The 12,501-nt window shown below is 48.8% G+C and overlaps 1 protein-coding gene across 1 annotated transcript; it reads right to left on the minus strand.

Annotated features, from left to right (window-relative positions):
* Positions 1-2,536: 2,536 nt before the first annotated feature.
* HSPB7 (heat shock protein family B (small) member 7) lies at positions 2,537-8,666 on the minus strand. The gene is made up of 3 exons (XM_044282485.1): positions 8,396-8,666; positions 6,014-6,141; positions 2,537-4,305 (listed from the first exon to the last, which is right to left on the minus strand). Exons 1-3 carry the CDS (start codon positions 8,565-8,567, stop codon positions 4,126-4,128), a joined length of 480 nt encoding a protein of 159 aa, XP_044138420.1. The 5' UTR covers positions 8,568-8,666; the 3' UTR covers positions 2,537-4,125.
* Positions 8,667-12,501: the final 3,835 nt, after the last annotated feature.

The following is a 12,501-nucleotide window of genomic DNA, read 5'->3' on the forward strand; positions in this document are numbered from 1 at the left end:
CACATGATAGGATTAGATACAGCAGCTCAGCAGACAGTATCACACATGATAGCATTAGATACAGCAGCTCAGCAGACAGTATCACATATGATATGATTAGATACAGCAGCTCAGCAGACAGTATCACACATACTAGGATTATATACAAGAGCTCAGTAGACAGTATCACATATGATATGATTAGATACAGCAGCTCAGCAGACAGTATCACATATGATATGATTAGATACAGCAGCTCAGCAGACAGTATCACACATACTAGGATTATATACAAGAGCTCAGTAGACAGTATCACATATGATATGATTAGATACAGCAGCTCAGCAGACAGTGTCCTACATGATAGAATTAGATACAGCAGCTCAGCAGACAGTATCATATATGATGGATTTAGATACACTAGCTCCTGGCGGTATCACACCTGTTTGGTTTATTCGACACATTAGATAGTAAATATAAATATATTTCAGGGCTCATGGGCGTTTTGCGGAACGGAACGTCCTGCCCTTCATAGAACAGTTCTATCCTGGTCCAGAAAACGGACAAGAATAGGTCATGTTCTATTTTTTTCTGCAGGTGCCCCTGAACGGATATTAAAGTGAATGGGTCCGTATCCGACCCGCAAAACATTCTGATCAGATGCAGGCCAAAAACACAGTGGTGTGCATGAGCCCTTATGTGTCCAGGGTCTGAACATTTGCCGCTATCACTTTATCTTAACCCTTGGTGTCCCTGGAACTCATTTTATAGTGAAATTATTGGGAGATGATATCATTGTGATCATTGAGACACTGCGGCTGCACCCGGGCTCTTGTGAAGGTGACTTTGGTCATTTTCTGCGGCATCAGGTTTCAGCTCCGGGATTGTCGCTCCCTCTCTTTCTGTCTATTGTCTCTAAATATAGCATTTTCCATTGAGGGAGGGGGAGGTGATAATGACCATTATGGGAAGGGTGGGGGGAATGTGCTGCTGCCAACTACTGGTAGAAATGAGAATAACATAAGGAACGTCTCAGTCATCACAAAAAGGCTGCGTTCACATACTCAGGATTTAACATCCAATACAAGTAGATGGGGTATTTCATGCTCCCCGCTCACGTGCTGTGGAAAAAATCCATCTGGAATATGCAGCATGCTCTATATGGTGACAATGGGGCTAATCCTTGGGCATATCCATGGTAGAAGTGTCAGCCTCAGATTTCTGCCTTGGATTCTTTGTCATATATACATATGAACATACCTTAAAGGGGTCTTCCGGGTGTTTAATATTGATGACCTATCCTCCAATGGTCATCAATACCCTTTGGGTGGGGGTCTGACAACCAGCACCGCCGCCGATCAGCTGTTTGAAGGTGCCACAGCACTGCACTCATTCACTTTAATTGTGCTGGGCCACTTCTAGGACATGCGACCGATGAACGTAACGTCACTGGCCTAGAAAGAGGACGCAGCGCTCAGGGAGCGTCGCTGCCTCTTCATACAGCTGATCGGCGGGGTCCGACTCCCGGCACTTCTGAGGATAGACTATCAATATAAAAATTCTGGAAAACCACCTTAAAGGGGTTGTCTCATCTCAGACAATGGGGGCATATCACATACCACCTCTGGAACCCGCACCTATCTCCTAAACGGAGCCCTGAAAGTGATGGAGGGCTCACTGCGCATGTGCAGCCGCCTTCCATTCATTTTCTATGGGGCTGCCAAAAATAGCCAAGCGCTGGCTCGGCTATTTCAGTCGGGCCCATAGAAGTGAATGGAAGCGGGCGCCGGTCAGGCGCAGTGCCCTCCCATTGACTTCTATGAGGAGAGTGCTTAGTGGTGGCCGGACCGGAGTCCTCCAGCCACGACTTTGTGGGGCTCCATTTCCGATATAGGTGCGGCACCTATATAGACCATTGGGCATATCCTAGCGATATGCCCCCATTGTCTGAGATGAGACAACCCCTTTAAGGAGAAGGATTACCCCAGGGGTACAAACAAGGGACTCTTGATATTGTCCAGTGACCTCAATAACCACCATGAATCTGCGCTGCGTGATCAACCATTGCAGTTTAGCAGTACAGCTATTGAACGGAATGGGGTTGCAGTGCGACTTGCACGCCAAGATTGCTGCGTAGCCTCATGACCGTATTTTTCATCTGTGTGCACCGTGCATTTTTTGCAGATCGCGCACCGACCTATTCCTTTCTATGGGGCTATGCAAACATCCGTATTTCTTACGTATCCGTGTGGCCATTCCGAAATTATAGAACATATCCCTATTGTGGAAGAAAATAGTGATTTTTACGGATGGGATTGTGAAAAATACGGAATGCACACAGAAGAATTCCGTACTTTGCGGATCTATGGTTTGCATACCGGAATACAGACACGGTCATGTGCATGAGGCTGTATTCCTTTTGTCCACATACAAGCCTTTGCTTCTCCATTACCCCACATACACACAGATATCGTGCTGTGAAAATAAACTATAATACTAGCAGCAGCCACTGGGGGGAGCCACATTCGCAGCCGGGGACAAATAAGAGTCAGACTCGTCAGTGATACAAAGTATTTAAAATGTAACAACAACAAATACAATCTATATACAAGAGAGTGCGGGAACAGGCGAGAAGGAGGCGCGGGCGTCATCACGCAGTCGCCATGATGGTAAATACTGTATATGAGTATATATATAGGGGTAACCTGGTTCACACTGCTGGTCCTCCTGAGAAAGGTCTCATGCACACGACCGTATCTGATGCACTTTTTTTGCGATTCGGATGTGGGCCTATTTTTGGGGCTTCAAAAAAATACGGACAGCACGTCATCCATGTGGTCCCTGCATCCATGCTGCTGCTCTGCAAAATATAGAACATGTCCTATTTCTGTCCATTTTGCAGACAAGAATAGACAGACTAGAATTGGGCCCACGGACAGTGCGGATTGCACAAGGCCGGTATCCGTATTTTGCCGGTATCCGTTGTGTGCATGAGACCCCCATTTTATTATTCCTCGTTGTTCATGTTCCTCACATGTTTGACACTTCTGCTCTGGCTAATAGACGGGGATCCTGACAGGGACCCCAACATCCTAACGACCTATTGTAACTTACCAGGCACAACCCCTAACTCTCATGTGTAAAACTGATCCCATCCCCCAACTGAAGCATTAGTATGGTGGTCTCTTGTTGCTGAGGGGCCCCACCGTGGAACAACCTGCAGCTACTCTATGGGGCAGATTTATCAAAACTGGAGTAAAGGAGAACTGATTTAGCAACCAATCAGATTCCACCTTTCATTTTCCAAAGAGGCTCTGAAAAATGAAAGCTGAAATCTTATTGGTTGCTATGGGCCAGTTTTGATAAATCCCCCACTCATACTTTATCTATATGTGTCTGTCCGATCAACCCATTCACTTACAAAAGTCCTTTAATGTCCTGGTGACATTGTGAGGGTAACTTTAAGAGACTATCTTGGTTGCCTTCAGCAACCAATCACAGCACAGCTTTCATTTTTAAGAGTGGAATACAAGATAAAAAGCTGAGCTGTGATTGGTTGCTATGGGCAACAAAGACAATGGAGCCAGTATTAAAGGTGCTGTCCACTATCCCTATGCCTGTTATGGAGGGGGTTCTCCTTTATAGTCCTAAAGCAATACATGACGGTTTATTTCCATGAACGCCATATAATAATCATGGTCAGCAGTGTGACCCCCATGACCAGCTGATTATTGGGGAACCCCTCACCTGTACCCCACCATTTCCACTCAAAGACAGCCCCGTGCGCTCTATTATGTGTCTGTGTCCACATTGGATGAACCTACAAATCTACGATTTCCTCTGGAATGTCCACAGCAGAAGTGGATGCTCAGTGCCCTCTACAGACTCTCTACCGCCACCTAGCTGTGTGTCGCCACCAGTGGTGCCCTGGTTAAAGGGGTTGTCCATGTTTTATTTTATTTTTAGGATAGGCCATCAATATAAGATCATTGGAGGTTTGACTCTCCAAGCTGCAGCCCAAAGATAGGCCATCAGTTTTAAAAACCTGGATAATCCCTCTAAGCCAGGGGGCGGAGACTAATTGAGGGGTGTGGTCTGACCCAGCGATGAGAAGTGTGCCAGGCTCCCCCTCCTCTTCACATGTCTCTATATTTTTATTTCAGTCCGGAACGTCTGGTGGTCCGTGTGCTTGCTGGGGCTTCTCTCGGCCTTGACAGTCAACATCCCATTCTCCCCCAGGGCGGAGGTGACGGTGGTGGGGTCCACGTCCTCAGGCAGCTGACATTTGTGGGTGAAGGTGTTCATGATTGTCCCATCTGCGGCCAACTGAGGAACAAGATGGAGACTGGGTGTTAGGAGGTCCCAGCTAAATGGAGGATTCTCTACAGTTAGAGCAGTGAGGTGACAGGCTGCAGCTGATATCTCACTGCTGCCCCCTGCTGCCTCACTGCCTGCACAGAACACGCACCCGATGCTCTCTTGCACTGCATTGTGGGAAATGTCGCACTAACCAGGTGCAGTAAAGCAATGTGATATAGAAGATATATATTATTAGGGGCAGGAGAGTGCAGTGCAATATGGGAGCTCAGCTAAATTGTAAGGGCTGTATTACACCAACAGATTGTCTGACAGATCATTGGTCAGGTGGCCATTTACACACACAGATCTTTTGTTATACAAACCAACTATCGCTCTGATTAGACAAAAATTGGTCAGATAATCTTTTGGTGTAATACAGCCCTAAGATGCGCCTGCCAGACCAATGCAGTGAGATTCCAGCTAGCATCAACCAGCAGAACAGTAATTGCAGCTCTGGATGTGACTGGAATATGCAGTATGACATAACAGCAAAATTATGACTGCATCTCTGGATGTGACTGGAGTATAAGACATACTTATTCCACCGTGAAATTAGTGAGTGCAGCTCTGGAGTATAAGGCTACTTTCACACTAGCGTTCGGCTGTCCGCTTGTGAGCTCCGTTTGAAGGGGCTCACAAGCAGCCCCGAACGCTTCCGTCCAGCCTCAATGCATTCTGAGTGGACGCGGATCCGCTCAGAATGCATCAGTCTGGCGGCGTTCAGCCTCCGCTCCGCTCAGCAGGCGGACACCTGAACGCTGCTTGCAGCGTTCGGGTGTCCGCCTGGCCGTGCGGAGGCGTGCGGATCCGTCCAGACTTACAATGTAAGTCAATGGGGACGGATCCGTTTGAAGATGACACACTATGGCTCAATCTTCAAACGGATCCGTCCCCCATTGACTTTCAATGTAAAAGTCTGGACGGATCCGCTCAGGCTACTTTCACACTTAGACATTTTTTGACAATATAATGCAGACGGATCCGTTCTGAACGCTAGTGTGAAAGTAGCCTAATACAGGTTGTAACTCAAGATCAGTTCAGGATAAGTAATATAATGTATGTACACAGTGACTGCACCAGCAGAATAGTGAGTGCAGCTCTGGAGTATAATACAGGATGTAACTCAGGATCAGTACAGGATAAGTAATGTATGTACACAGTGACTGCACCAGCAGAATAGTGAGTGCAGCTCTGGAGTATAATACAGGTTGTAATGCAAGATCAGTTCAGGATAAGTAATGTAATGTATGTACACAGTGACTGCACCAGCAGAATAGTGAGTGCAGCTCTGGAGTATAATACAGGATGTAACTCAGGATCAGTACAGGATAAGTAATGTAATGTATGTACACAGTGACTGCACCAGCAGAATAGTGAGTGCAGCTCTGGAGTATAATACAGGATGTAACTCAGGATCAGTACAGGATAAGTAATGTAATGTATGTACACAGTGACTGCACCAGCAGAATAGTGAGTGCAGCTCTGGAGTATAATACAGGATGTAACTTAGGATCAGTACAGAATAAGTAATGTTATGTATGTAAACAGTGACTGCACCAGCAGAACAGTGAGTGCAGCTCTGGAGTATAATACAGGATGTAACTCAGGATCAGTACAGGATAAGTAATGTAATGTATGGGGGGGAGGGGGGGGGGGGTTGCGTTGGGTCACTTACTTTCTCAGCATGCACCTCGATCTGGTTGTTGGATGTAGTGACAATTATGTCTTCTGGAGAGAAATCTCTGACATCTACCTCAAACTGGTAAGTGTTTCCCAAGGTCTTCACATTCTGTGCAGACCCAGCTGCAGGAAGATATACAAATATCAGCTGGAGAAAAGAGTCTTACATTGTATTCCCCCACATTAATGCCAATTGAATCACTGAAAGCCCCCAGCCACATGTATTATATTCCAGAGCTGCACTCCTTATTCTGCTGGGGGGAGTCACATGTACATACATTACTTTTCCTGTACTGATCCTGACTTACATCCTGTATTATACTGCAGAGCTGAACTCACTATTCTGCTAGTGCAGTCACTGTGTACATACATTACATTACTTATCCTGTACTGATCCTGAGTTACATCCTGTATTATACTCCAGAGCTGCACTCACTATTCTGCTGGTGGAGTCACTGTGTACATACATTACTTATCCTTAACTCAGGATCAGTACAGGATAAGTAATGTATGTACACAGTGACTGCACCAGCAGAATAGAGAGCGCAGCTCTGGAGTATAATACAGGATGTAAGTCAGGATCAGTATAGGATCAGTAATGTAATGTCTGTACACAGTGACTGCACCAGCAGAATAGTGAGTACAGCTCTGGAGTATAATACAGGATGTAAGTCAGGATCAGTACAAGATAAGTAATATATGTACACAGTGACTGCACCAGCAGAACAGTGAGTGCAGCTCTGTAATATAATGCAGGATATAACTTTTGATCAGTACAGGATAAGTGATGTAATGTATGTACACAATGACTGCACCAGCAGAATAGTGAGTGAAGCTATGGAGCAGGGCTGGCCAACCTGCGGCTCGCCAGCTGTTGTAAAACTACAACTCCCACTATGCCCTGCTGTAGGCTGATAGCTGTAGGCAGACTGGGCATGCTGGGAGTTGTAGTTTTGCAACAGCTGGAGAGCCGCAGGTTGGCCATACCTGCTCTGGAGTATAATACAGGATGTAACTCAGGAACAGTACAGGATAAGTAATGTAATGTATGTACACAGTGACTGCACCAGCAGAATAGTGAGTGCAGCTCTGGAGTATAATACAGGATGTAACTCAGGATCAGTACAGGATAAGTAATGCAATGTATGTACACAGTGACTGCACCAGCAGAATAGTGAGTGCAGCTCAGGAGTATAATAAAAGCTGTCAGATCAACACCAGCAGTATTATCACATCTATGACTGATCAGTCAGAACAATTAGTGCAGCTAAACATGGAGTCTGGAATCTGCAGAAGAAGAATCCAGCCATAGATACCAGTGATTTCCAATGACTCCTAATATTCGTATGGATCAGAGCTCCCCTCCAATGCTCTGTTTAAAGGAGAACACTACGGGGAAGCATGAGGGTCAGATGAGAGAAGCCGCTGACTACAACATGTCTCTCCGTTCATGCTAGGAATCACCACACATGTTGGGAGTTGTAGTGCACCAGTATTTAGACACAAAAGAAATAGAAGGACAAATATTAAAGGACCAATCCAGGATCCTGATAATATATCTTATAATATAATAACATATAGTTTCAATATCTCTCCTTGCTGTCAGTGAAAGCAAACATTTACTGTTTTATTTCCAGAGGCTGAAAATCTACCATGCCCGAATCCCGATGCTCCTCACTGCTGACACTTTGATACAATTGTATTGCTGTAGACAAATCTCTTTGAGCTACACACAGCACCACAAATCCTTCTCCTGTCCGGGCTGATAACTCTGACCTGCGCTGATACCTTGTAACAAACCCTCTGTTGTATAAGCAGGTCTAGATTAAGGCATGTTTTCAGCTTCCGGATGTATATATAAAAGTTCATATTCACTGACAACAAGCATATATCTTAAAAACGGTGAGAAAACATTTGAACCTTTCATGATACACTGACAAAACACCATTTACATAGGACTGCAACGACTCTGAGTAAACTCATAGACTGCGCTGGGGGCAGAAGAACCCCTGCGCGTGACATCCGGGAGGAGCGGAGAACAGACAATTCCACACAAAAAGCGACATGGAGATGATCGCTGCACTACATAACACTCTACCTGATCACCCATAATGACCATTATAATCGAAGGGACTGTATATTTTAACGGGCTGCTGTGGTACTACAACCCTCAGCAGGTTCTCCGAACATTCCGTTACTCACATGATTGCAATCAATGCTTTGGACACTGATGGGGGTAGGTGTCATGTGGTATAACATGGTTCTACTCACTGGCTGTGAACCCCCATCATCCCGGCGATTTCAGGAACATCACCCCCATCACACAATGGTCGGTGAACGGCTTCCTGACAACTACTTTCCTGCGAGTCCAACTTGCCTGTGAAGCCCAGGGGTTCGAGGGGTCTCCTGAACTTGCCGAAATCCTCCGTGAAGATGCCCAAAGTCTTGTCCATGAATGGCTCCCGGGGCTGCATGTTGGAGGATGAGGAGGATGAGGTCTTTTTGAAGCTGTGCTCCGAGCGGAAGGCCGACGATGACTGCAGGTTCATTGAACTTATCCGTAAAGGAAATCGGATGCTGGAATCAGTCGATACACGGAGCGGGACAATGTGACGGTGCGAACGCTGCCTGCTCTGTGAGCACTGCGCATCCCCCTCATTCAGGGGCTTATATAGCGAGGTCCCGGCAGATCACAGCCTCTCCGGGCCCCCACCACCGCCGCTATATTTAGCCTCCTTCAGCATCCCTCCGGCAGCTGTGGAAAGTTTCAGGGATCCGAGGTGACTGCGTCCTGTGATCATGTGACCTCATACCTCAGATAGTCCATAATATTCCCTGCGCGTCCGCTCCAGGGGGATTTCCAGCATCCCTAGATTATTATAAACCCAGGGTCACGGCGTTGATGGAACCATCTGAGCTTGGATCTATATACAGCGTGAGGTGTAATAGTGCCGCCATCTTGTGATGATATCCTGATTACATTTCATTCTCGGTAGACGGAACGTGTTCACATATATACACCTCACCCTACATTCATTACAGTAGCAGAGGTCTCGTCACAGGGGGTGCAGGTGTCGCAGTTATACCCATGTTCTAGTGCCTAAGGGGGGGGGGGGGCGTATAAGGAGACCCTAATATTACAGATAGTACATGGCAGGTGGCAGCCTGGTACAGATATGCACTGGGTATGTGGACACTGGGCAGCGAGCTGGGTCACTTATCTGCACCTCTAGAGGAGGGTGACAAGTTCGGCCTCTAACCTTGCAGTGCCTTCAGTGACTTCTTGGGTCATTCCTTAGATCCCTTCAGCTTCCCTTTTTTTTACTATCTCAGCGAGGACAATGAGTGACTCCACCTCTGGCGTGCCAGGGATACTGGAAATAGCCCCTGGCCGATGCCACCCTCGATATAGCTTGTGTTGGAAACATTTGAGCTGTAATCAGAGGATCTGGCGCTTCTCTTGTATAAATAGATGACTAGTGGATTTGTGAGATGATCTACGGATAGCGATGGAAAAAAATCTGCCTGGTGCCAGCCTGGATTCAGTGTACTCAACCCAGAGTCTAATGGCAACTGGGAGTCGGTGTACTCACCCAGAGTCTGGTGCCAGCCTGGATTCAGTGTACTCACCCAGAGTCTGGTGCCGGCTGGGATTCGGTGTACTCACCCAGAGTCTGGTGCCAGCTGGGATTCCGTGTACTCACCCAGAGTCTGGTGCCAGCCTGGATTCCGTGTACTTACCCAGAGTCTGGTGCCAGCCTGGATTCAGTGTACTCACCCAGAGTCTGGTTCCAGCCTGGATTCAGTGTACTCACCCAGAGTCTAATGCCAACTGGGAGTCAGTGTACTCACCCAGAGTCTGGTGCCAGCCTGGATTCAGTGTACTCACCCAGAGTCTGGTGCCAGCTGGGATTCAGTGTACTCACCCAGAGTCTAATGCCAACCGGGATTCAGTGTACTCACCCAGAGTCTGGTGTCAGATGGGATTCAGTGTACTCACCCAGAGTCTGGTGCCAGCCTGGATTCAGTGTACTCACCCAGAGTCTGGTGCCAACCAGGATTCAGTGTACTCAACCAAGAGTCTAATGCCAACTGGGAGTCGGTGTACTCACCCAGAGTCTGGTGCCAGCCAGGATTGGGTGTACTCACCCAGAGTCTGGTGCCAGCCTGGATTTGGTGTACTCACCCAGAGTCTGGTGCCAGCTGGGATTCGGTGTACTCACCCAGAGTCTGGTGCCAGCCTGGATTCAGTGTACTCAGCCAGAGTCTGGTGCCAAACCGGGATTCGGTGTACTCACCCAGAGTCTGCTGCCAGCTGGGATTCGGTGTACTCACCCAGAGTCTGGAGCCAGCTGGGATTCGGTGTACTCACCCAGAGTCTGGTGCTAGCTGGGATTCGGTGTACTCACCCAGAGTCTGGTGCCAGCTGGGATTCGGTGTACTCACCCAGAGTCTGCTGTCAGCTGGGATTCGGTGTACTGACCCAGATTCTGGTTCCAGCTGGGATTCAGTGTACTCACCCAGAGTCTGGTGCCAGCCTGTATTCGGTGTACTCACCCAGAGTCTGGTGCCAGCCAGGATTCGGTTACTCACCCAGAGTCTGGTGCCAGCCTGTATTCGGTGTACTCACCCAGAGTCTGGTGCCAGCTGGAATTCGGTGTACTCACCCAGAGTCTGGTGCCAGCTGGGATTCCGTGTACTTACCCAGAGTCTGGTGCCAGCCTGGATTCGGTGTACTCACCCAGAGTCTGGTGCCAGCCTGGATTCGGTGTACTCACCCAGAGTCTGGTGCCAGCTGGGATTCGGTGTACTCACCCAGAGTCTGGTGCCAGCCTGGATTCAGTGTACTCAGCCAGAGTCTGGTGCCAAACCGGGATTCGGTGTACTCACCCAGAGTCTGCTGCCAGCTGGGATTCGGTGTACTCACCCAGAGTCTGGAGCCAGCTGGGATTCGGTGTACTCACCCAGAGTCTGGTGCTAGCTGGGATTCGGTGTACTCACCCCGAGTCTGGTGCCAGCTGGGATTCGGTGTACTCACCCAGAGTCTGCTGTCAGCTGGGATTCGGTGTACTGACCCAGATTCTGGTTCCAGCTGGGATTCAGTGTACTCACCCAGAGTCTGGTGCCAGCCTGTATTCGGTGTACTCACCCAGAGTCTGGTGCCAGCCAGGATTCGGTTACTCACCCAGAGTCTGGTGCCAGCCTGTATTCGGTGTACTCACCCAGAGTCTGGTGCCAGCTGGAATTCGGTGTACTCACCCAGAGTCTGGTGCCAGCTGGGATTCCGTGTACTCACCCAGAGTCTGGTGCCAGCCTGGATTCGGTGTACTCACCCAGAGTCTGGTGCAGCCTGGATTCGGTGTACTCACCCAGAGTCTGGTGCCAGCTGGGATTCCGTGTACTCACCCAGAGTCTGATGCCAGCCTGGATTTAGTGTACTCACCCAGAGTCTGGTGCCAACCAGGATTCAGTGTACTCAACCCAGAGTCTAATGCCAACTGGGATTCAGCTGGGATTCGGTGTACTGACCCAGATTCTGGTTCCAGCTGGGATTCAGTGTACTCACCCAGAGTCTGGTGCCAGCCTGTATTCGGTGTACTCACCCAGAGTCTGGTGCCAGCCAGGATTCGGTTACTCACCCAGAGTCTGGTGCCAGCCTGTATTCGGTGTACTCACCCAGAGTCTGGTGCCAGCTGGAATTCGGTGTACTCACCCAGAGTCTGGTGCCAGCTGGGATTCCGTGTACTCACCCAGAGTCTGGTGCCAGCCTGGATTCGATGTACTCACCCAGAGTCTAGTGCAGCCTGGATTCGGTGTACTCACCCAGAGTCTGGTGCCAGCTGGGATTCCGTGTACTCACCCAGAGTCTGATGCCAGCCTGGATTTAGTGTACTCACCCAGAGTCTGGTGCCAACCAGGATTCAGTGTACTCAACCCAGAGTCTAATGCCAACCGGGATTCAGTGTACTCACCCAGAGTCTGGTGCCAGCCTGGATTCAGTGTACTCACCCAGAGGCTGGTGCCAGCTGGGATTAAGTGTACTCACCCAGAGTCTGGTGCCAGCCTGGATTCAGTGTACTCACCCAGAGTCTAATGCCAACTGGGATTCGGTGTACTCACCCAGAGTCTAATGCCAACCGGGATTCGGTGTACTCACCCAGAGTCTGGTGCCAGCTGGGATTTGGTGTACTTACCCAGAGTCTGCTGCAAGCTGGGATTCGGTGTACTCACCCAGAGTCTGGTGCCAGCTGGGATTCTGTGTACTCACCCAGAGTCTGGTGCCAGCCTGGATTCGGTGTACTCACCCAGAGTCTGGTGCCAGCTGGGATTCGGTGTACTCACCCAGAGTCTGGTGCCAGCTAGGATTCGGTGTACTCACCCAGAGTCTGGTGCCAGCTGGGATTCGGTGTACTCACCCAGAGTCTGGTGCCAGCTAGGATTCGGTGTACTCACCCAGAGTCTGGTGCCAGCTGGGATTCAGTG

Source organism: Bufo gargarizans, chromosome 2 (genome assembly GCF_014858855.1).
Source record: "Bufo gargarizans isolate SCDJY-AF-19 chromosome 2, ASM1485885v1, whole genome shotgun sequence".
Classification (NCBI taxonomy): Eukaryota; Metazoa; Chordata; class Amphibia; order Anura; family Bufonidae; genus Bufo; species Bufo gargarizans.